Here is a 25,511-nt window from a genome sequence, read left to right on the forward strand (position 1 = left end):
GTCCTGACTGCTACTAAATAGATTTATGACCCTGGACAAATTTACCTAATCTCTCTCTGGACTCAGTTTTCTTCACTTCTTTTTCAACCCAGATTTTGTGATCTGTATAATCAAATTAATATTGCAGATTTCTGTACCTTACTGTAATGATTTCTCAGTTTGCTTTTATTTGGTTTTGTTTATTTGTTTTTTGCCCTTTAGAATTGCTTGGTCTTTTAACTAGTCATCTTATAAATATTTCATAGTTAATTAATTTGAATCTTAAAATATTGACTGATTATGATTAACAGGAGGATCAACTTTTTGTGGCATTGCATCATTATGTCTGATGGATAAATTAGAAGAGGTTTTTTCTGAAAAAGAATTAAACAGGATAAAGAGATGGTGCATAATGAGGCAACAGACTGGTTATCATGGACGACCTAATAAGCCTGTAGATACCTGCTATTCTTTTTGGGTGGGAGCGACTTTAAAGGTAAGATAGGAATAAAAAAATAATAGAATTTAAGACTTAATATAGAAAGATATACAAAATATGTAATAATAACCTATGTGATAAATTGGTTTTTGTATCACATGCTTTTTTTCTGTATTAGTATATAGTAAGGATACTGAGTTTCTTATATTATGGTAGTGATTCCTAATTCAGACTAAGCAAAAAAGGGATAATAATTAACTATCAGAAATAAGATAAATCCATCAGGCTGTGATAGTTGGCCAAATTTAATATTTTGTGTCTGCGATTATTCTAGTAGAGGTAATAAGAGAAAACCTCTTTTCACTATCAACTTTTAAAGTTATAGCTTATCTTTCCTTAATGACATTATTGATTTATTCATGAACTAATTTATTCAGAACTTTTAAAAACTTCTTAATATTTGTTATTATGAGCTTGCATGATTTCTTGGAAACATTTTTCATAAATTTATTCCTCTTTGAATAAAACATTATTTTCCTACATCCTAAAACTGTCTACCAAGCTTCAGGGGTATCTCCTAATTGCAAAGATTTAGTGCATAAGTCTTACTACAATTTGAATTATTTGTTTCTTAAATATATCATTTTATACTTGCCTAAATTGAATTCATCTCAGGCACCAATTTTTAAAGACACTTCTCCCCCTTGAGCCAAGTTTCTCTGTTAAAGTCTAATGTGAATTTATGTTATAGTTATAATTTAAAGTCATAAGTGACAAATTTTGCATTGGTGAAGATGTCATTAAAAAACTTATTTGGTTTAATATAAAGGGAGTTTTAAAATTTTGTTTCAAATCACATGTTAATAAGCATTAAATTGATGGAAAGTGAGTATATGAGGATGAACATGGTAGATAAGAGAAATGTTTAGTTAATAAAAGTAGTTCTGATTCCTTGAAAGTTTGTTCTAATCGCAGTTCTGTTGGTACCTCAGAATTTTTCAGAAATAAAAAAACTGGAGGAAACTTGTTTAAATTTTAAGAAAGTCAATGTTGCACCAAAATAGTTTTTAAACTATTTTTTTCAGTAAATGTCCTTTCTGTGATCTCATTTCAGCTGCTGAAAATATTTCAATATACCAACTTTGAGAAAAACAGAAATTATATATTATCAACTCAAGATCGCCTTGTAGGTGGATTTGCTAAGTGGCCAGATAGCCATCCAGGTAAAGTATTCTGCCCTATTTGGGAAGTTTTCTTTCATTTTTGGAGAAATTTAGTGTTTAGCATTATTACCGTTTCTTTAAAAAATAATAAAATAGGATTTAAGAATATTGTTTCAAAAGATATGGAGAAAAATGTTAAATGAATTTTTCCTTTAGAAAGCTATTACATAGTTGAGTTAAAAGCTTTATATCAGATAGTTTGTTGAGTTGAGTAAAGCAAAAAAACATTCTTTGCTTTCAAGGAGTTCATATTCTTATAGTAAAAGTATTGTTCAAATTTTTGCCTTATATCTTTTATTGTTACAATCTTTACTACTCAGTTCTGCCTACCAGCAGTTTGATGATTATTATAACTTTACATTTTGGGTAATATATTTACTGTTTTTTCCTATTTTCCTCTTGAATTAATGAGGTTCTGTTAAATGAGGCATATCTGTATTTAATGTACCTGGATTATAAATTAACTAACATTTATTAGGTACCAACTGTGTTCTGTTCAGTTAGGACACAAAGACATCACTGAAATAATATCTGCCCTTAAAAAGTTTTTGTTCTTGTACTATATCAAATTGCTTACCACCTCAGGATAAGTAAGAGGAGAGAGAAGATTTAGAAATCAAAATTTAAAAAAAAAAAAAAGTTAAAAATTGTCTTTATGTATAATTGGGAAAAATTATATGTGTGTGTACATGTATGTATACATGTTAGATAAATACATGTGTGTATGTAAATTTATGTTCTGTGGAGGAGACAACATGTACATATATATAAAAAATAGAAGATGATAACTTTTGGGGGAAAAGATATAAGTAGCCAGGAGAGAGATCAAGAATATTTGAACTGAATTTTGAAAGAAATTGTGGATTTTAAAAACCAAAGAGAAGATGAGGAATATCTTATAGCTATAGGGGACAATCAATGCAAAGACATAGATAAAAAAGATGACGTGTCAAGTTTGAAAAGCACTGGGAGTACAAGTTTGAAAGTAGCATGGTGGAAATTGAATAAGATATAATAATGCTGGAAAGGTAGGTTGGTTCTAGATTCTAAAGGCTTTTAACTAATCAATGAAGAAATTGTTGTTTTATCCTAAATGAAGGGATGTTGCAAGTTTATTAAGGAGCATTGTGAGAAGATAACTATATGTTAGAATCTAGAGACCTAAGATTGCCCTCCCCCCATCATTGCATTTAAAATTAAGGTAAGGCAAGGCAGAAGACCCCAATATTAATACAAAAAACATCCAAGAAAATACAGAAAACAGCTTCATAGATGGGAAAACAATATGATTGTTACAAAGTCAGAAGCATTATAGAGGGGTAATAAGATTGACTAGAAATTTGAAATGCAGGACTAGCAACAGCCCCTCTTTCTATCTTGTCATTATAGAAAGCTCCTTGGTGGTGTCCGCTTACATGGCTAGTTGGTATCATAGCTATAGCAGCCCAGACTTTCTTAAAGGACAATCATTGTTACAGAAATAATAGATCAGACTCCCTGACATCCACCTGCATCCTTCAAGGATAACAGATTTCTTTGACAGTATTAGAATAGTGATTAGCAGGAAAGCTGAACTACTAAACTTAACTCAGAGACAAATAAAACATGATTTAGATTGTTACATAAAATGTTTTTTATTATACAAAATTAAATCAATTACAGGATATTATAAAATGGAATAGTTTGATTTTCTTACCCCACAGATACTCCATTAAGGTTCTAAAATGCTTTAGAAGAAACAATGATCAAGAAAATCAAAGGTTCTGTTGTTCTACTGCATCTAATCTGGGACTGAAAAGAGAGTGCTAGAATCCTGTGCCCTTAGTAGAAAATAAACTAGGGTAGGTAGAAGGCAAAGTGTGGGCTCCAGTCTGCTGCAGAAGACAGAGCCACATCAATATCCAAGTCAAAGCACTTCAGAAAGCCCCTGCTTCAGGAAGAAGTAAAAACATCTAACCAAGATAAGAGATAAAAACTGAAACACAATCAAGAAATATCTTGGGCTTAGAGAATCCTGAAGGGTAAACCCAGAAAGAGAGTAACTCCACAGAAAGTACAAATGGACCTCAGCTAAAAAGCCACAAAGTCATCCACAAAAATCTTCAACAGTACTAGAGAAAAATGAAACAAAAAAATTGAAATAACAAAATAACTCACCTGATAAACAGGTCCAAGAAAGAGTCATCAGAGTATCTAAAAAATAATGCTTTCCAGAAGCTTAGGTTCCATATTTCAACAAATTTATAAATGAATGTTGCTCAGATGTCTTAGAACCAGAGGGTAAAGTGAAATTAGAAAATGTGCCAGCATCTCATAAAAGAAACCCAAACCAAAAATTCTCAGGAATATCTTAGCCAAAATCTAGAACTATGCAAAAAAAAAATTAATATAGCCAAAAATATGAATTTTTTTAAGTACCAAGGAGCCACAGTCGGAATCACATAAAATTTACAGACTATGACTAAGGAGAGGAGAGTTTGAAATACATTATTCCATAGTGGGGAGAATGATGAATATTAAAGATGGATAGATAGACAAATAGATAGATATCCCTTTTTGGTGTTGTTATTATTGATATCTTCAGTTTTGACATTGGCTAATATCCTCCTGTACTTCTTTTTTAAGAGGAAGAAGAGAAAAAGCAATTAGTACCAATAAAAACATTGCAAAAAATGGGGAAAATGTATACTTTTTTCCATACATTAAATTCCCATCACTCCTTTTGCCTGGAATGTAGGTGTCAGACAAAAGGTCTTATAAAATCTCTACTTTGGGATTATTTTTGTAATTTTACAAAATTCCATTCTTTCCATTTACATTGTTATGTAGTTTTATTGTTTTTTATATTTTCCTTACTTCACTCTGGTTCATTTTTCTCTTTTCATGCTTCTTTGTTCTTCATCATATTTATTATTTCTTATATCTTATTACACTACATTCCACTACATTCATATATCACAATTTGTTTAGCCATTTCCCACTTGAAGATCATCTATTATATTTTCAGTTTATATGACCATAAATACTATTATCAATATTTTGATACGTAATGAAGATTTTCTTTTTATCAGTGACCTCCTTGGGGTGCATGCCTAGCAGTGAAATTTCTGGGTCAAAGAGTATGGACATTTTAGTGACTTTCTTTTCATAACTTCAAATTATTTTCCAGAGTGGTTATATTGATGTTCGATGTGATGTGCTTATCGTCCCCTGATTCCTCAAACATTGATGGTTTCCATCTTTTGTTGGGACTGAGAAGAAATTTCAAGTTGTTTTGATACACGTTTATCTTAATGATTTGAAACACTTTTTCATACATATTGCTAATAGTTTTAAGTTCTTTTGAGAGATAATGGTTCCTATCCTTTCATTTGGTCTTAATCTGTTAATTCTCTCTATATCTTGGATTGTTGTCCTTGTTCAGTCATGTTTAACTCTTTGTGACCCTATGGACGATATCATGCCACTATTGTGTCCATGGGGTTTTATTGGCAAAGATACTAGAGAGCTTTACCATTTTCTTCTCCAGTGGATTAAGGCACACAGAAGTTAAATGACTTATCCAGGGTCATGCAACTAGTTGTTTTTTTTTTGAGACTGGATTTGAACTCCAGCTAGGCCCAGCACTCTATCCTTTGAGTTACATAGTAGCTTTCATATCCTAAATACCAAACTCTTATTTGAGAAATTTGATACCAAAAAAATTTCCCCTTTTAACCACTTCTTGTCTTAAATGCATTAGTTTTACCTAGAGGCTTTTCAATTTTATGTAATCATATTTTTTTTTAAATTTCCCTTTCTCTTTTTTTTTTTTTTTTTTTTTTTTGGTTAAGAATTCATGTACTTGTGCCGTGAAAGACTTGTAGTCTGCTTCTGTTCTAATTTTTCTCATACCATGCTCTTTAATATTCAGTTCAAGTCTAATTTCTGACTGTGACTGCTTTATCTTAAATTATTGGCATTTTCATCAGATAGTTCTTTGTAAATAGTTTGTTTTCAGATTTATCAAATACTGAATTATTGAGTTCCATTATTTCTAATGCTCTCTTGTCTATCTTTTTCCACTGGTTTATAACTTTATTTTTTTAAAAAATTAATACTAAGTAGTATTAATGGCTTCTACTTTATAGTTTGAAGCCTGGAAGTGTTATTTCTCCCTTTCATCCTTTCCCTTTTTTCATTATTTCCCAAGATATTCAAGATCTTTTGTGTTCCTAAATGAAATTTGTTATTTTCATGAGGTCCTATATAGTGTTACTTTGATAATTTGATATATAACATTAAAGCTGTAAATTAACATGATTATTTTTATCATATTGGTACAGCCTTGCTATGAGCACTGCATATTTCTCTAGCCATTTAAGCTCTGTATTTTTTTAAAGGAGCACTTTGTATAAAACTTGTACAAAGATTTTGTGGACTTTGGTATGTTCACTTTCAAATATTTTATGCATTTTGTAGTATTTTTGGATGATATTTATTCCTTACATTCTGACTTTTGAATTTTTTATTCTACACAAATGCTTTTGATTTTTTTCTGGCTTTACTTTATAACTTAGCTGAAGCTATTGTTTTAGTTAGTATCTTTGCTAATTCCTTGGGATTTTTTTTTTTAACATCATGTCATTAATAAGAAGGGATGGCTTTATCTTCTTTTTGTTGGTCTTTATACCTTTAATTTCTTTTTTTTTTTTCTTTTGGATATTGCTAGCATTTCTAGAACTGTATCAATTAACAACTGGTAGAATGGTTACCCTGCTTTATTTCTGTTTACTTGGAAAGCTTCTTGCAGAGCACCATCCTTGCTTTGGATTTTAGATAGATAATTTTTATAATATTAAAAAGAGATCCGTCTATAGTGTAAAAGTTTTTTTTTTTTGTTAGCATAAATAAATAAGTACTGTTTTCACAGATTTGAAATGTATCTTTGGAGATAATCATGTGCTTTTAAATATTTTTATTTTTCATATGATTAATTATATTCATTGTTTTCCTAATTTTTTTTTGTCTTTGTATCCCTGGTATAAATCCAGATGAATCATAATAAATAAGTTCTTGGATGAGTTGTGGTAGATTGTTTCTCAGGATGTTAGTAAATATTTTTCAATCTGTTCATTAATACTTTGCTCTGTAATTTTTCATTGTGTCATCTTTCCTTTATTTAGGCATTAGGACTATTTTAGTGCATTGTCATTTTTTGATAATTTGTTTAATATTGTCATCAACTTTTCTTTAAAAGTTTGATAAAAATGTCCTCTAAATTTACCAGGAATTTGCTGGGTTTCTTCCTCCCTTTGTTAGCTTTTTTCATCTAGTTCTTTTTGTCCTTAGGGGAATCATGGTTCTTTGACCAGAGCAATGTGATGTTATTTCTCTAATACCATTATTTTTAACAAATCTACTCCCCAATCTCTGCTATTCATAACAGTTGCAAGCTATCATTTATATGGTAAATGATTAATATACTATTTCATTAGTATGTTTATGCTATGTTTTGTAAGTTCTAACATGACTCACAAATAATTATATACAATGGGAGGCATAGGTAAAATTGTTGTAGTCCTTTACTCTCTAGATGCAGGATCATATTACTCATGACTACTGCTGAGGGACTAGTATAAATAAAAATCTTCTGTGCCTTATTCCTCATAGCACATGCCAGCTATGTAATCTGAATTTCAACCCACTGGAAGGACTTGTCTTTATTATACTTCCTCAAACAGATGGAACCATTGATTAATGAGGCAAAATCATGTTCCTTAGGGGCTTTGTTCTTTTAAGTGGGGATCAGTGGAGGAGGCAGGGCTCCAAAATTTAGACCAGAAACATCAGTCTCTGAAATAGTTGTTCTCTATTTATGAAGGACATTAATACCAGAGGGACCCCAGGCAAGTGTTATTTTTAATGTACTTCTTCCATTTGGTAGTAGAAATTTGCTGTGCTCATACCATATCGTTGCATGGCTACCTCTGCATATAACCAATCCATAAAGGGCAACTCTGAACAAATGGTGATTGTTTGACTGCTTCATCTGTTCAGTATTAAATAGGGTCCAGTAACAGGGGCAGTCCATTTGCAGGGCTGTCAACAAGTAGGGAATACTGGACTTGGCTCATCTTAGCATCTACTGAGCTAATTTCCTCTTTCAAAAATAAATCTCTCTGTCCTATAGAGATAACTCCCAATATTTGATCAGAAGGACTCTTGTAATAAGATATCATATAACTATCCCAAGATCACCCCGCCTTCTGTATTTGTAATGCTTTCCCCCAGCTCAGATAATGTGAGCCATAAGGCCATCTCATTTCATCCAAATTACCTGCTATACCAGATGTTGGCGGTAAGCTAGTCACCAGTATCAATATCCAATCAGTTGATGTTTGAGTTGGATGAATTGAGATACTCATTTGAGTCTTTGAACATTTATCAAAAGGAGGTTTATTTAAAGAGCAAGAATATACAAGAGTGATTGGAATTTAATTTCTTTAGATGAGGTCCTTAATCATATTTGGAAGCACATTTGGTCAGCAGGGTAGAGTATGGTCAGTTGTTTTCTTTAGAAAACTCAATTCTTAGGGACATAACAAACAATACAAATGGATATTTTATGCTCTTATGTAAACAGAAAGCTGTGTCAAGGGAGGTAATGGCCAATTCTAATCTGTTGCTCGGTACTTCAGTTATATCCAACTCTTAGTGACCCCATGACACTGCCTGTCTTGTCCTCTGTCCTCTGTCCTCTATCATCTCCATTTCCTTTTCCCTTCAGTCTTTCCCAACATCAGGAAATCATTTTTCCCAATGAGTCCTGTCTTCTCATTATGTGGCCCAAATTTTTAAGTTTCGGCTTTGGCATTTGACCAAATGAATAATCTTAGATAAATTATTTAATGCATTAGCTGATTTGATCTCTTTGCTGTTCAAAGGACTCTCAAAAGCCTTCTTTAGCACCATGATTCGAAAACATTGATTTTTTTGCAGCACTCAACTTTCTTTATCATCCAACTCTCACAGCCACATATTGCTACTGGAAAAGCCATAGTATAAGATTATACAGACCTTTGTCAGCAAGTTAATTTCTGCTTTTTAGTATGCTGTTCAATCTTTTATGGAGAAAAGTAGTGAAGGGGAGTCATGGTTCTGTCACATGCTTCCTGAACATATATTTTTATTACATTTTCATCTTTAAAGGATATGCTTACTATTTCTGCCTTTTACATTTATTTGCTTTATATCTCCTTAATACATAGACAATTTTTGTAGAAGTTTTTATGATACCGAGTAATGTATCTTCTTTTGGCATTCATGTTGGAAAATTCCACTTATTTAGTTCCAGTTTCTTCTGCAATTATTTCAAATGTGTATTTCCCTTTTATTTATCTTTTTGTTAGTTTTGACCAAATCAGAGAGTTTCAATAAAGTTTCCTGCCATCACTATGCTTCTTTCAGGATTTTCTTATAATTGAGTTATTTCCTTTATTTGTTAAGATTCATTGGCTTTTGGAGTACATAAGCTTAATATTAAGATTGAATTATCTATAGTTTTTTTTTGAACATGATGTCATTTCATTTATCTCTGTACTGTGAATTTTCCTTTTTGTTTTGTGATTTCAATTCCATCTTTCTTGAATTCAGCTGTTTCATAATACATTTTGTTCCAGCCTTTCATTTTCAGTCTGTGTTTATCTTTGCTTCTTAGATGAGTTGGGCAGCCAACAAGCAATTTAGTGTGGGGTTTTGTTTTCTTAACCAGTCTGTTGCTCCTCTTTATTTATTTGATTAATGTATTCACATTTAAAGTTGTGAGTAAGCTAAAATCTTTTTCTCCATTTATGTCTACAACATTGTTTTTTCCTGATTTTCAATTTTTTTGTTCCCCTCTTCTCATGTAACAATTAATAGTCAATAACTATTAAGGATTCATTATGTGCCAGGCATTGTGCTAAATGCTGGAGATACAAACATAGAAAAAAAAAGAAGTCAGTCTCTACCCATAAAGAGCTTAACATTCTAAGAGGGAAGAAAAAGCACAGGATACTGAAAAGAGGGAGGGATGCAGGAGAAGGTACCTGTAGTGGTGTGATAGAGAAGACAAGAAAGTCTCAGTGGAGGGCAGCCAGGTGAAAAATGAAGTACTCTTCTAAGCTAAATTCTCTCCTTAGGTGTTAGTTTAGAGTTCAAGGATCCAACTTTAATAGTACAGGAGGTAGAAGCAGAGGATTATTGCTAGATGGCAGTTTGGAGAGAAAAATTAGGTTATATTGGTGTGCTGCAGTGCAAGCTCACTATGAATTAGCAGTGTGAAATGTCAACCAAAAAAGTTAATTTTTGATCTATATTGTTGAGCTTTAGTATCCAGGAATTAAAGGTATGATACACCTGATGCACTCTGCCTTTGTTGAACCATATTCTGAACACCTCATTTTAGGAAAGGAAGGCTATTGATAGCCACTTCCAGAGAAGTGATAATCAACATATGTAGGGCTTCAACCATATTGAAGATCATTCAGAAGAACTGTAGGTTTTTTTAAAAAAATATTTGAAAAAAGAAGACATGAATTTCTGATTAACAATATGGAAGAAAGACTAGACATTTTCTCTGATCTCACAAAAAAATCTCCAAAAGAAAACTTAATACTCTAGTAGTAAAGCAATATCAGCAGTCTTTAATGTAGGACATTAAGAATTCTAACAAGGTAAAAAACTCTATGAAATAATGTTAAACAACAGTAACTAAATACTGCCCACCACACTTTCAGTAGCAGAGTTGCAACTGGATCACAAGCTTGCAACAGAATTCTACTTCTCATCCTCCTGCCCATACTGGCACCCCTTGTATAGTAGAGAGCAAAATTCCAAGTGACAGAAATATGCCCTAGCTGTAGTGCCATAGTTGTCATGCTCTGCAACAGAACTCAACCAGAGTAAAGGAATAGAACAAGACATGTGCCTATAATAGAGCTTAACCCTACTTCTAGTGCTGCAGAGATTCAAACTCCAAAGGACAGGAATTTACTTAGGCTGCAATAGCCAGTTCATGTTGTTCTGTGCTTTTAGGCTAAAGAACTAAGGAATAGGGAATGGGCAAGATGTGTGGGAAAAAAGGGAGAACCATTAAGCTAGAAGGAAAGCACTCCATATATAGCTCCAGCCACATTTGTTCCCTTTCTCAGGTCACTTGGGATAGAGATCTAGGCTTATGGACTGGTAGAGGGGAAGAGGCTGACATTCTTTGAGTTACATCCCTCAGGAAACCTATCATCTTAAGGATCACTTGGGGAAAACAAAGGGGGGTGGGAGTGGGAAATAAGTAAATCACCTAAGATTTAGGGAGGAAAAAAATCTCTTGAACATAAACAAATCAATAGGAAAAGACTTAACAGCAGGAGGGAATTTGGACTCTATAGTAAATGACTTCAGGCATTTATGAATAAGTACTATAAAACAAAGAGAAAGTATTATACACCTGATGAAGTGGAAGACCTGTGTATTTTAGGAAGAGCATGGAATCACAATACACTGTTGCTATGTTGGCTTAAAAGAGAAAGAATTGGGAAGAGAGAATTTATGACCTGTATAACAGAAAGAATTGGCAAAAGATTTTTTGAAAATCTGCGGTGACAAGTTTCATTAAAGAAACAAAAGAAAGGACAACTGATAGAGAATGAAAGTACACATCAGGATATTGTGGAAGATGAGAAACAAAAAGTAATAATTTAAAAGAAAATATGTTCTCCATACCAGCAAAACATTGTCTTTGAAAACATTATTTGTAGAGACAATTTTTCGGAATATTGAGGACCCAGAAAAATATTCATAGCCTGAGTGTCATAACAAAAAAAAACAAACAAGCAAACAAAAAAACCCAATAATCCAGAACTTCTGAATATATAAAACAAACTGCCAATTTAAAAGATTTGTAGAGCGTTTCATAAAAGACCCCAGACTATAAATCCCAAGGCATACAGATTAAGTTTTAATAGTTCTATTGAGACATAAATTCTGCATGTGCCTAAGAGAAAGGACTTCAAATACAAACTAAAGGACATTAAAATAATGCAAAGTTATTCTGCATCCATAGATGCAGTAAAGTAATGTATTCTGAAGAGTGATGAAGCTCAAGATGCATCCCAGAGTGACCTACCCTTCAAGTCTTGAGCCTACTTGTTTAAAAAAAAAAAGATATTCCACAATAAAAGTGGTTTTAAAACATTCTTAGAAAGAAAAGCAGACTTGAAGAGAGTATTTACTTCTCAAATAAGTTAGACAACAGAAATATAGGAAGGACAAACAAATATGTCAGTTAAATTTAGCAGCAAAATAAGAATAAAGAACATTAAGAAAGGTCTTTCTAAATCTTATTTAAAGAGACAGATAAAATCAGAAGTTAGATAGAATTTTTTTTTTTTATTCATTTTTCCAAATTACCCCCCCTCCCTCCCCCCGATGACAGGCAATCCCATACATTTTACATGTGTTACAATATAGTCTAGGTACAATACATGTGTGTGAATACCATTTTCTTGTTGCACAATAAACATTAGAATCAGAAGGTACATGCAACCTGGGCAGACAGATATTAGTGCTAACAATTTACATTCACTTCCCAGTGTTTCTTCTCTGGGTGTAGCTACCTCTGTCCATCATTGATCAACTGGAAGTGAGTTGGATCTTCTTTATGTTGAAGATTTCCACTTCCATCAGAATACATCCTCATACAGTACTGCTGTTGAAGTGTACAGTGATCTTCTGGTTCTGCTCATTTCACTCAGCATCAGTTGATTTAAGTCTCTCCAGGCCTCTCTGTATTCCTCCTGCTGGTCATTTCTTACAGAGCAATAATATTCCATAACCTTCATATACCACAATTTACCCAACCATTCTCCAACTGATGGACATCCATTCATAGAAGTTAGATAGAATTGATGGTGGAGAAATAAACATGAAACCTCAATCTCAAATTTTAATTGAATTTTTTTTTTTTGTGGGACTAAAATTGGGAAGACTTATAAAAAGAGGGAAAGGAGAAAGAAGATATAAAGGAATATGTAATGTGTCATAATCAAATCAAAAGTTAATAGTGAGGGGAAGATAACTCTTGTAGTCTCTTGGAAGAGAACCTCTAGGAAAACTGTTTGAGGAGGCAGAGAGAAATAGGCAAAAAAATATATGCCTTGTTTTCTTGGTGGAAGAAGTACCACATATTCCTAGGGGTGAAGAGAAATAAAGGGAGGACAATGTTTTTTAAAATGGGTATTTTTTGCAAGAGTTTGATGCTTAGAGATCATTCATCCTGCTTCTGGAGAAGGAGAATCAGAGCTCCTGGAGGCAAGAGAGTCAGAGCTCCTGGAGGCAACTAAGACCCAGAAGTATGGGAGAGAGTGGAAACAGGGAAAGAGATTTCAAGGGAAATGGGAGGGAAAGGGAAAAAGGATTGGCTAAAGGAAAAGCAAAATTCAATAACTGACTTATGGAATCAGAGATACCAGAAGAATCTTATCTCAGGCAGTGTCTTCTATCACCTGTATGAATTGGTGTTTTTTCAAAGAGGCTTAGGAAAAGGGCAAGTAAGGTAGTAATAAAAACTGTTCAGAAGAGAACCGAAAAAAATAGGTATCTCAAAAGTTATAATTAAGAATACAGAGCATAAAGAAGGGACTATATTGGAAATAGAAGTGGCATTAATCAAAGAATTAAAAATGGGGGGGGGAGGGTTAATAAAGTGAATAAAGAGAAAGGAAAATTTTACTTGATTTTTTTTTTTTTTTTTTTTTTTTTTTTTTTTTTTTTTTGGTGAGGCATTTGGGGTTAGGTAACTTACACAGGTCACACATATTAAGAGAGTTTGAGGCCAGATTTTAGACTCGGGTCTTCCTAATTTCAAGGCCAGTCCTCTATCCATTGCATCATCTAGCTACCCCCTATTTGACTCTCCAAGTGAAAGGGACAAAAGAGAATAAGATTCAAATGACAAAAAGAAAGAACTAATAAGCAAAAACTACAGAGGGAAAGAGAACAAATGGAGACGGGGAGTGCAGAATTGAAGAGGAGACTAAAATAATAACTGAAGTTATGGTATTATGGTTAGACGGAGAAGAGGGACCAAAAATCCCAGTATTAAAGATTAAAGTCTTATCTTTGAATGTAAGTGGATTAAATAATACAGTGAAACAAAATGAAGCAACAGATTGTATAATAAAAGAAAACTATACAGGCACATAGGAGATATATATATTCTTAACCAGATGAAATCAGCAATTACAAAAGATAAGTAATTTTGGTTACATCAAACAAAAAATTTCTGCACAAGCAAAATTAATGATCTAGGATAAGAAGGGAGGTAGTCAAACAGGAAAAAGGTTTTTGTACCTTTCCTTTTATATGGTTTGATACCCAAAAGACATAATAATTAGTAAATGTGTGTGGCCAATGGCCATTTCCAATTGGATAATTGTCAAAGGATATAAATAGTTCTTAAAGTAAGATTTACAAGCTATTCACAGCCACCTGAAAGAATGCTCCAAATCACTAGTAGTGAAAATCAAGTTAATCCTATGAGTTTTCTACTTCACATCCTGCAGATTGGCTGAGATGACAAAAAATGACAGTACTCAATTTTGGAAGGATTGTCAGAAGATAGGCACACTGATACCTTGGTGGAGCTGTGAATTGGTATAATTGCTTGTTGAAAAAATGATTTGGAATTATGTAAGCAAAGTGACTAAAATGTTCATACTTATTGATACAAAAATTGTTACTGGACTTATACTCCAAAAAGGCTATTGTTAAGTACATCCCCATAAATAGCAAAATATTTATAAAAACCCTTTTCATGATAGCGAAGAATGAGACAAATTAGATACCCATCAATTGTCATATATTAATGTAATAGAATATTACTCTCTTGTAAGAAATGAAGGTAAAGAATATAGAGAAACATGGAAAAATCTATATAAAACTAATTCTCTGTGAAATAAACAGAGCCAGGAAAATCATGTATATAATGACTACAGCAGTGTAAATGGGAAGAACAGGTTCTCCTCCCCCCGCCCTGAAAAAAAAAAAAAAAGAAATCAGAAATGAATGTTATAAAAATTACATAGGTTAAACATTCCCACCCTTCCCTTACTCTTGTTCTCATTTTCCAGGTGTGAAAAGTGTTATATATATTATACATGTTTTTTGCACTCTCAGTATGTTAATGGGTTTGCACTGATTTTTTTTTTTCTCCTTTTTTGGATGGGGGAGGTCCTTTTAAAAAAAAAAAACAACAAACATTTGTTACACAGGATGATTCTCTGAAAGGGAAAGGGATAATGAGGAAAACTGATAATGATGTAAAAAAATCAATAAAGACATTTTATAAAAAGTTAAAAAGACATAATTGCCATCAAATATTTTGAGTGTCTGTCACGTGGAAAGAAAAGGATTAGATTTATTCTTCTCAGTTCCATGGGGTAAAAGTAGGAACAGTGGGTACAAATTGCAGAATGTCAGTATTAGACTTGTAAGGAAAATCTTAACAACAAATGGATTCAAAAGTGGAATGGGCTGCTTGCAGGGATAGTAGATTCAGTCTCACTGAAGACTTTCAATCTATCGAGACAGGAATCTTGTTCTTGTAGGCATTGATTTCAGCAATCTTTAAAACCCACCCTGTAAATGGGTAAAATAAAAAAAATATATATATAGATGTAAAACTTTCATAAAATATATGGCATTTGATATTTTAAAAGAAATACTTTTTTAAAAAGAATATTAACCATATCATGCATACAGCCTATTCATTAATAGTCTAAATTCAGTCAAAGTTTTTCTTTTATTTTTACTACTGCCACTTCCCAAGCAGGAAGTTCTGTTTATCTATGCTTGTATGGTTTTACTTCATATTCTCTTTTGTATTTTATTTGTATATCTGGCTTATCTACCCATTTCTAATGTTTGCATGTATGTCAGCCTATTTTGTTCACTATTCTATTACCCTGTAACTAAGCAAATTGCATTGCACATAGTTGGCACTCACTAAATGTTTGTTGAATTTAATTAAAGAACAGTAATTTGCTATGCCCTTAAAATATCATATAGTATATGCTAACATAAATGGCCATCAAAATATTAATATTTTATTTTCAGATGCTTTGCATGCATACTTTGGAATCTGTGGTCTATCACTGATGGACGAAAGTGGAATTTGCAAAGTTCATCCTGCCCTGAATATAAGTACACGGACTTCTGAACGCCTTCAGGATCTCCATCAGAGCTGGAAAACCAAGGACTCTAAACAGTGTTCAGAGAATATGTATATTTCCACGTGACTGATTTGGTTTTTATGGGAGGGGAATAGGGTCAATAATTGATAGCATAATATTAGACTAAGGCTAAAAGCCATGCATAACTAAGTGTGCTATTTTTTTTAAGGGATAGAGTCATAAATCACATCTTATGCTGGTGTCACTTTGGGAGGTAATCTTGAGCTTAGCCCTTTGCACTGTGATTCAATAGTGTTTCATTTTTTGTTGACATTTGCTACTATAGAACTTGATGCTTCTTCAAGTAGCTTATATTTCTTAGAAACCCCTTGAAGCAAATGAACTATATATATATATATATATATATATATATATATATATATGTATGTATGTTTATATATATATATATACATATATATACACACATATATATATGTATTTGTTAATTTTTTTTTTAGAAGTTTTCAATACAAACCATGTCAAAGTGCATTAATCAAAAAGTATCTTTAAAACAAGTTTACACTTCATATAACACTGACAACCTTCCAGAGACAACTTAAATGGCCTTTTGCAAAACTTGATTTACTTATTACATATAAATAGGTTTGGGGATAAATTATGTTTCTAGGAATTTTTCCTTGAAATCAGTTATTTCCAAATTTTTAAAAAATGAAGTATTCTGTCTTTTAAGTTGGTGTGCCATTTAAAATTATGGGTCCTACTTAAAGAAATTCAATAACAATTTTTTACCAAGAGGAAGTAGGCTCATTAATTACTGTGAAAGCTTTTTAAAAAGAGATTGTTATTAAATAAGATAATGAAATGTTTAATGGAACCACAACAGAACAAGAGGGTAAAATAAATTGAATCATATGTAGTTATAAGAGAGATTTTATACCAAGTATAATTTCTTTGGGTAGTTTTGCTATAATGGGGTGTGGTCAGAATTTGGAAGAATTCCCATTTATTTTTTGTTTTAATTTCAAAATATTTCATCCCTTTTTTGCCTTTCTGGGAGAATGGAATAACCTTCTTAGAAAACTTAGATTTTAAAGTATCTAGCTGGTAGTTTTTAAAAAATATATAATAATGTCATACTTGAAACTCAAAATTTTATGATTGTGATATTTTTGGCCACTTAGGTTTTTGTTGATATTTGCCTCTAATCTATTTGTGAGCAGCAATTGGTGCTTCCCTGGTTTAACTAATCTATTACTTAAGTGAGATGAAACCTACATTCAGGAATATAATAAACACTTTCCAAGAGCACATATATATATAAAAACACAGTGGCATCTGGCATGATGGTTAGAGCACGGACCTGGAGTTGTGAAGAGAAGTTCAAATCCAGCTTCACTTAGCTCTGTGACCTTGGGCAAGTCATTTGACCTGTCTGCCTCAGTTTCCTCATTTGTAAAAAGAGGATCCACCTTTCAGGGTTGTAGGGAGGATAAGATGAGATAATATTTATAAAGTGCTTGGCAAACCTTAGGCACAATATAAATGCTATTATTATTACTACACCTTTATGTATGTGTATATATACATGTATGCGTGTGATGTGCATTTTTTTTTTGTAAAGGAATGAAATGGGCCACAGAGGCTTAGGAGCCTGAATGATTGTTAGGAATTATATTGACTAGCAAATGGGTTATATTTATTTTTTAAGGAAGATAGTGTCATAATTTAGAATTTTTATAGGTAATCACTTTATCTGTAGATCTTATCTCTGTTGTACCCAGTTGCTCAAAGATAGTCAGGCTTTATATTGAATAAGACTCCCTCTTCCCATCTAAATCGTGGTCTAATTACTACAATTTAGGAGGGTAGGGTAGACCTTAGGATAGATTTAAGTTTTCTCTCGACATGTGATCAGACTGTTATATTTTCTATATGCAGAATGTTCCGAAAAGCTTAATGGAAATTTAAGCTATTAAAGCTAGTAAGCTTTTTTTTTTTTTTTTTTTTAAATCTTAATAGCTTAAAACTGCACTAAGATTTGGGACATCTGCATGCATAATCATCATTTAAACAAAATAATTGCTATCATGCCTTGATAATTGTGTTTTCCCAACTTGGCATCAAAATTACTCTTTAAACAATAGCCTTTTTCAGAAAAGCATACGATAAATATAAAGAAATGATATCCTGTGAAATCAGCAAACTTTTGATTATTATCTTCATACTTATTTGCAAAACTGAAGTATGTTATTTTTCTTAATTTGGGGTGGGGATTGGGAAAATAATAATTTTCTAATGATGAAGAAAAACAATGGCAGTGAGAAAAGGATGCTATTTCCTTTTATAGATAACCCTTTCATTTAAATTCTGTTTAAGGTATTTACTGATAAATTACAATTAAATATTCAAGCTCCACTAATGCTTTTCTTCATCAGTTAAGTCAGTGTATGTAGGTAGAGTTGGGAGAAAAAAGAGAGTTCCAAATTTAGTGAATTACGTAAAATAACTTATGTGTTACTTCTGATAATATTTCTAAGCACAAATTAAAGGAGATTTCTATGGTGAAAGAGCTTGATTCTTGAGATTTTCTTTTTTTCTTCTCTTTTTTTTTTTTTCCTCTGAGGCAATTGGGATTTAAGTAGCTTGCCCAGAGTCACACAGCTAGGAGGTGTTATGCGTCTGAGGTCAAATTTGAACTCAGGTCCTCCTGACTTCAGGGATGGTGCTCTATCCACTGTGCCACCTGGCTGCCCCTGATTCTTGAGATTTTCAAAGAACTTTTAAAATTCCTCTGTTATACATATAAGCTGCAATGATTCATTATATGCCTATTGTTAATGGCTTTTTGTATCTTTGTTTTTTTTATTGGACCATCAATATTAGCTTTCCATAGCAATGTTATATAGAAGTACTATTTGACTAAAAGAATTCTATAGAAACTACTGATACATTTTTCTATTCAATTTTAAAGAAAAAGAATCAAATTATTGTGTGTGGGTGTGTGGGGGGGAGGGTATGGAGGGTATATATGAGGGTGGTGGTGGAGGTGGGAGTATGTGTGTACATTCTTTATATACATTCTTTACCAATGATGAAATAAAAGTGAGGGAAGAGAAAATAGAATAAAATCTCAGACATATCCCCAGCTTTAGTTAACTGTATTTTTCTTGCATTCCACATTTAGAAGAGCCATTGATGATAACACAAGATTTCTCCCCACCTGGGATTTAAGTTTTCAATTTTTTTTTTTAAAGCAGAAAATTTTATTAATCTTATTTTTTAATTGCTACTCTTTTTTTTTTTTTTTTTTTTTTTTAAATAAGTACAGACAGGCCCTGGCTTAGATTACTCCTCACATAGTACAACCAGGGACACCTTACTACTCTTTCTGTACAACCATTATTACTATTTTTGAATCCTGTCCCCTTTTTAAGAAATGGCTTCCAACCATTGCTACTTAGCGATAGCCTATTTCTGCTGCCATCCTTACTCCTCCTTACTCCCTACATCTTGCTATTCTCAGTCAGGATTTCCTTCTCTTTTTCCTTATTTTTCTCCCTTCTCCATTACCACTATTTCTAGAAACTTTACTGAAAGTATCTTACTCCATTCCATATCTTACTACCACTGACTATGGGGACCCTATATTATCTTCTGTTACTACTGATATCCATTACAACTTCTTTGCCTTTTTCTAGTCTGAAATTCTTTCTTGCTCTAGCTGTCATACTGCTCAGCCACAGAGCTAGTAGGGCCCTACTCTTCTTCCCTTCCATCTTTGTTATTCTTCCTTTCCTTTCCTTTCCTGATGCCACTGGAGCTACTGAGGTCAAGTTCTAACAGTTAGAACTGGTGCAGGGAAGAAAGAGGAATTGTATTCTTACTTTTAGAGCTAAGTCAAAAGAGATGGTCTTGGTGTCCCGATTTACAGTTTTTCCAGAGACACAATGTTAAAAGAAAATACTGGTATTTATAGTTGTTAATATTGTAGTTCAACTAAATTATGGATATAGGCTTTGGTGAATTATCCTAGAAACTCATTCTGTTTTTATAATCTTTTTCCATGAGAATACCACTGCATTCTAAATAACTTTCTTACAAGTATATTTTGTTTTTGATTTAGTGGGGAAATTTTTCAATTTGGAATCTTAGGTCTTGGGTTTAGATTTGATGTTTACTTTTCTGTGTCACCTTAGACAAAGTCACTTAACTTCTCTGGCCCTCAATTTTCTCACCTGTAAAATGAAGGTGTTGAACTGAATGGAAGTTCCTCCCTCTAAATCTGTGATCCTTTGGTTCTTGGATTTAATGCATGTTAATGCTTGAAACTCTTGAATCTTTTTTTACATCCTCTATTATAGAATGATCATTGCCATTCAGAATAATAACCCTGAGACTCTTAAGATTTTCAGTCATCAAGAAATATTTAGGGATATCATTACTCTTAGAAAAGCAAGCAAGAAAGGACAATACATTTTTTAAATGTTTTCTACACAGACAGTGAAAACTAAAATGGATTGGGAGCTAGGTTTCAAATTACAGAGCAAAGATTTCTTGAACAAAAGTGACAGCTCACATTTATATAACATTTTGGTGAATATTCAATTCCTTATGTGTCCCTTGGCAATTTTTTCTTCAAGAATCTACTCTTTATAAGTTTCAATTGTTTTATCAGAGCTGTTTGTATTATTTTAATATATGAATGGGAGACATCTTGTTAAAGGAGAAAACCTTTAAAATGTCATACACACATATCTACTAAATCAAGTGATTACTGGTGAACATTGGTGTAGGATCTAGTATTCTCTTCAGCTTAGAATCAGTTGTATAAGTGAAGTTGTGTTTTAATATTTGTGAAATTCCACATATTTACTTCTCATTTTCATCAAAGATATGCTTAATACACCTCAGATGGTTCTAGATCCATACTTGAAGCCTTTCCAGTTTGATAGGGCCTAGAGTACTTATGTTGACTCATAATAATCTTATAGTAACAAAAATCACATGACCTTTGAAGTATTTTAGTAGTTTTCTTACAGCAAGTTTTAAAGCATATATGTGTGTATATATGTATATATATATACATATATGTGTATATATATATATGTGTGTGTATGTGTATATATATATATATATATATACATATATATAATGATTTTATATATATAATGATTATATGCTATGAATTTTCTTCTTTTAAGAAATGGGGAAAAAAAATTCTGATTTCATTGGACCTGCCAGTGTAGAAACTCATTCCACTGATGCAGATCACAAACTTGTCTTTACCTTAGTGAATTGTCAATTGCACTCTCAACTTCAGATTTAAACGTCACAGATTTAAAGTTGGAAGAGACTTTGAAATTCACAAAACTATTAATTAAGTTTAAATCTAATTCTCTCTGACTAATCCAGCACTTTGCACAATTAAATTATTTATTAAATTCCTCAAACCTAACATCTAAATAAAGGGAGAAAAATAAAAATTATAGCCAAATAGAGTCTTTTTTTTTTTTTTTTTTTTTTTTTTTTGAAGTAGAAAACTCAGGCCCAATGAAGTCAAGAGGTTGCAGAGGTGGGATTAGAAGTCAGATTTTCACTTAACTAATTTAATATTGTATTTCTTTGCTTAGAATAAGATGGCTACAGAAGCTAGTCATACTTTTTACTCTCGTGTAGTAAATTTGGCTTATGTACTCCATTATTTAAAGTCATTTATTGTCTTAAACTATATTAGAAGATATATAAACCAGAAAGAAAAAGAAATAGAATTCTTCTAATGAAGTAATTGTGAGTGTATAGGTAGATGGAACAGGGGAGGTGGGAGTTGTATTGGCTTTTAGTTTAAGCTAATTCTAATCCAAAGGTGAAATATGTAAATAGTCATCTTAACTTTAAGCAGTTTTAATAGTTGACTTTTTATTTCAATCTTAGCGCTCAGAATATTCATGAATTCCATGATTTTTTTGAATTATAAAGAGATATTCTCTATTACAACATATACAAAGTTCCTTTATACTTTAGCCAAATTATTGGTTGCCAATTTAGCAGGTAGCATCTTCACTTTTTATTAATCTTGGTATACAAAATTGCAACTTTTTCAGTCTAAGGGTATGTGGCACAATGGATAGGAAGCTAGCTTTAGAGCCTGTGTCAAAATCTTGCTTCCGTTATAACTAGTAAGACAATGGATAAATCATTTGACCTAAGTGCCTAAGTAACTTAAGACTAAGTTACAGATAGAAAGGGCAGGAAAATTTCCACACAATGAATTATCTATACAGTTGACATTACAGATCAAGAACCACTTCTAGTGGTAACTAGAAGCCAAATGACAAAAAATTAGTAGCATAAGTGTTTTTGTTTTTCAAATTAATTGACATTTATGTTTTGATCCACATGTAATAAGACACAAATAAGCACAAATGTTCTGAGGTAGTGCTCCCAATTTCCCCCATGAGGAAAGAGTTCTTAATTCAGTCATAAAAGTAATAGTTGGAAGTGAATATAAAAAATTCCAACAAAAATGTTCTGAAAGGGAAAGATGTATTTTTCTCAAATGAGGAAATTCTAAAAATTTAAATGTTTATATAAAGTCATAATAAAGAGAAATATTTCAACTTAAAGGAAATGAATTTCTATATTTTAAAATTGAAGAAACTCAAAACTCAACATAAAATGACATACTTTGCAAAGCTGAGCCGAATTATCAATGAAAAAAGTGGACAATCAAGTTTTTGAAGAATTCCTGGACACACACACACAAAAAAAAAAAAACATGGACAGGATATTCAAGTTACAAGCAACAGCAACATAAAAGATTATACAAGTACCATCAGCAATCATTTATAAGGGGATCAGGAAATAGCATTTAAAAAGTATCTGTGTTGTGTGCCAGGTACTGTGCTAGAAAATATATACTACACATTAATAAAGAGATTTAAACTAAAGCAGTTTTGCAATTCTACTTCATTCCTATCAGTCTGGCAAAGAACAAATGTTGGAAGTTCTATGGGAAAATCACTTTTTCCCCCCTGAACACTTGAGAGCATTTGCCCTGTGTGAGTTCTCCATAAGATGATTTTTTTGGCAAGCATACATTTGGTATTCAAACAATGTGGTCAGACCCGAGTTCAAATCTGGTCTCAGACACTTAACACTTCCTATCTGTGTGACCCCAGGCAAGTCACTTAACCCCAGCATCAGAAAAAAAAACAAAACTATGTGGTCAGCCCGGTGGAGTTGTGCTCACTGCAGTGGAGTTGGAATGCTTGGAATTGCTCAAACTACACTGATAAGAGTTATGAGTTAGTCTAGTCATTCTGGAAAGAAATTTGAAAGCATACCCAAAAAATTCTCAAACTGCACACCCTTTAACCTACCTGCAATTACTGTGCTAATAACCTAAATAAGTCAAAGAAAGAGGAAAAAAAAAAATCTGTATAAAAAAGTTTTATAGCACCTATTGGGTAATGGCTAATGATTGTTTTATATGTATATAATGATATATTGTTTGGATATAAGAAAATTATGCAATCTACCACCTCAGAGGAAACTTTTAAAAATCCTCGAAGCAAAATGATATGTACAATAACAGGAATATGAGAAGTATGAGCACTACTGACAAACAATAAGTACAAAAAACTGAAGATGAAAAATGCCACTCTTGATAGACATGAACTTAAAATGCAGAAATAAACTTTTGGATGTGGCTAATGTAGAATTTTTTTTATCTGAATTTGGGAATTTTTAAATTTTGCTGAATGTGATGGGATTAAAATTTATTAAATTAATTTAAAATGCTTAAATGAAAATAAAAATAGAAAAACGAACAGAAGAGAACAAAAGGCAGTTCAGAAGAAAATGGAGTAGAATAGTTTTGAAAACAACGTGTAGATTATTATACTTTTTTAAAAAGTGATATGAAATAAAGATTAGAAGTTTCATATACAAATCTTTTGGATTTATATTCTTTTGTGTCTGGAAAGGCTCTCTTTTGGTGTTTTAAGTTCAGAATCCCACTAGCAACCCAAATTATTATTTTCTACACATTTCATTTTTGTTCTTCATGTATCACATATTTCAGCCAAACTGGTCTGCTGAGTGTTCTCTGAACTCAAAATAATTATTTATTTCTGATTCTTGCCCGTGTTAATCCTGAAATCTGGAATGTACTTCCTTAACTCAAACCTCTTAAAATCTCTTAGCTTCTTTCAAGACCCAGCTTGTGTTAGCTTTTAATGAAAGTCTTCATTTTCACCAGCTCTTAGAGCTAACCACCTCCTAATACTTTTCTTGAATTTGTCTATAAATGCACATTTCTTAATAGAATATAAACTTGGGGATAGAGATAATTATTTTATTGTTGTAGCCTGTATTTTGTAGTCCTAAGGCATTATGTACCTTGCAGATTTTGTTCAGTCATGGTCATACTCTCGACCCCATTGGGAATTTTCTTAGCAAAGATGCTGGAGTGGTTTGCTATTTCCTTCTCCAAATCATTTTACACATAAGGAAACTGAGGCAAACAGGCTTAAGGAACTTCTCCAGAGTCATACAACTAGTAGTGTCTAAGGCCAGAATTGAACTTAGACTAGGTCTTCCTGATTCTAGGCCTGGCATTCTATCCACTGTGCCACTTTTGCAACCTCAACTTTGCAAACAATAGTAGTCATTTAATTATACCTCAAATAATAGTTGGGCCCTAATTGAGGCCTTTTCCCCTTTTAAAGGACCCACTATTCCAGGACAGCCTAGAGGAAGTTGTCCTGCAGGGCATAATCTTTGAGAATACTGTTAGGGGCAGCTAGGTGGTGCAGTGCATAGAGCACCAGCCCTGAAGTCAGGAGGACCTGAGTTCAAATATGGCCTCATACACCTAACACTTCCTAGCTGTGTGAACCTGGGCAAGTCATTTAACCCCAATTGCTTCACCTTCCCCTCCCCCCAAAAAATACTGTTACAGTGTTTAACAAACCAGTTTACTCATCAGTAAAATGAGCTGGAAAAGGAAACACAAACCATTATAATTATCTCTCTCAAGAAAACCCCCAAAAGGGTCACAAGGAGTTTGACACTGAAAATGACTGAACAGCAACATCAAAATAAACACTCAAACTACACAACAATAAACCATGCCTTGATTTGTACTGTGGGCCACTTTGAGTTGGCTCTAGAGTACTCCTTAGACTATTCTATGACAAGATGAGTCATTAGAATACTTCATTATTCTGTAGTAAGTAAAACTGGGATTTGGGAAATTGTAAGTAAAGTAAATAGTTTGAGGGGGGCAGCTAGGTAGCGAAGTGGATAGAGCACCAGCCCTGAATTCAGGAGGACCCGAGTTCAAATCTGGTCTCAGACACTTAAACACTTCCTAGCTGTGTGACCCTGGGGAAATCACTTAACCCCAGCCTCAGAAAAAAATAAATAAATAAAGTAAATAGTTTGAAACTAAGATTGATCTAAGGAGCTTTGCCATATGGGCTGCCATAAGAGCATTCACTGAGGCAGTAAGCAAACAAGCTTCATTCTTCCCAACCATGTCTTAATGCACTCTGACCTTTGGTCAGATGAGAACTAGATAAGGGGCACCTAAATGAAATTAGGTTTAATTGAGGTCTAGTGGCAGGTTCGGGATACAGGGAGTCAAATAGAGCTCCC

General features: G+C 32.7%; 1 protein-coding gene across 2 annotated transcripts in view; it reads left to right on the forward strand.

Moving 5' to 3' along the window:
* Positions 1-22,650, forward strand: part of PGGT1B (protein geranylgeranyltransferase type I subunit beta) — a 56,944-nt gene extending 34,294 nt beyond the window's left edge. For both annotated transcript variants that reach the window (XM_074281995.1, XM_074281996.1), the window contains exons 7-9: positions 291-475; positions 1,533-1,641; positions 15,775-22,650. In XM_074281995.1, coding sequence (XP_074138096.1) covers positions 291-475; positions 1,533-1,641; positions 15,775-15,956 — 476 coding nt within the window. In that variant the 3' untranslated portion in view covers positions 15,957-22,650. The remainder of the gene's footprint in view (positions 1-290; positions 476-1,532; positions 1,642-15,774) is intronic.
* The last annotated feature ends 2,861 nt before the right edge of the window (positions 22,651-25,511 follow it).

Source organism: Sminthopsis crassicaudata, chromosome 1 (genome assembly GCF_048593235.1).
Source record: "Sminthopsis crassicaudata isolate SCR6 chromosome 1, ASM4859323v1, whole genome shotgun sequence".
NCBI lineage: Eukaryota > Metazoa > Chordata > Mammalia > Dasyuromorphia > Dasyuridae > Sminthopsis > Sminthopsis crassicaudata.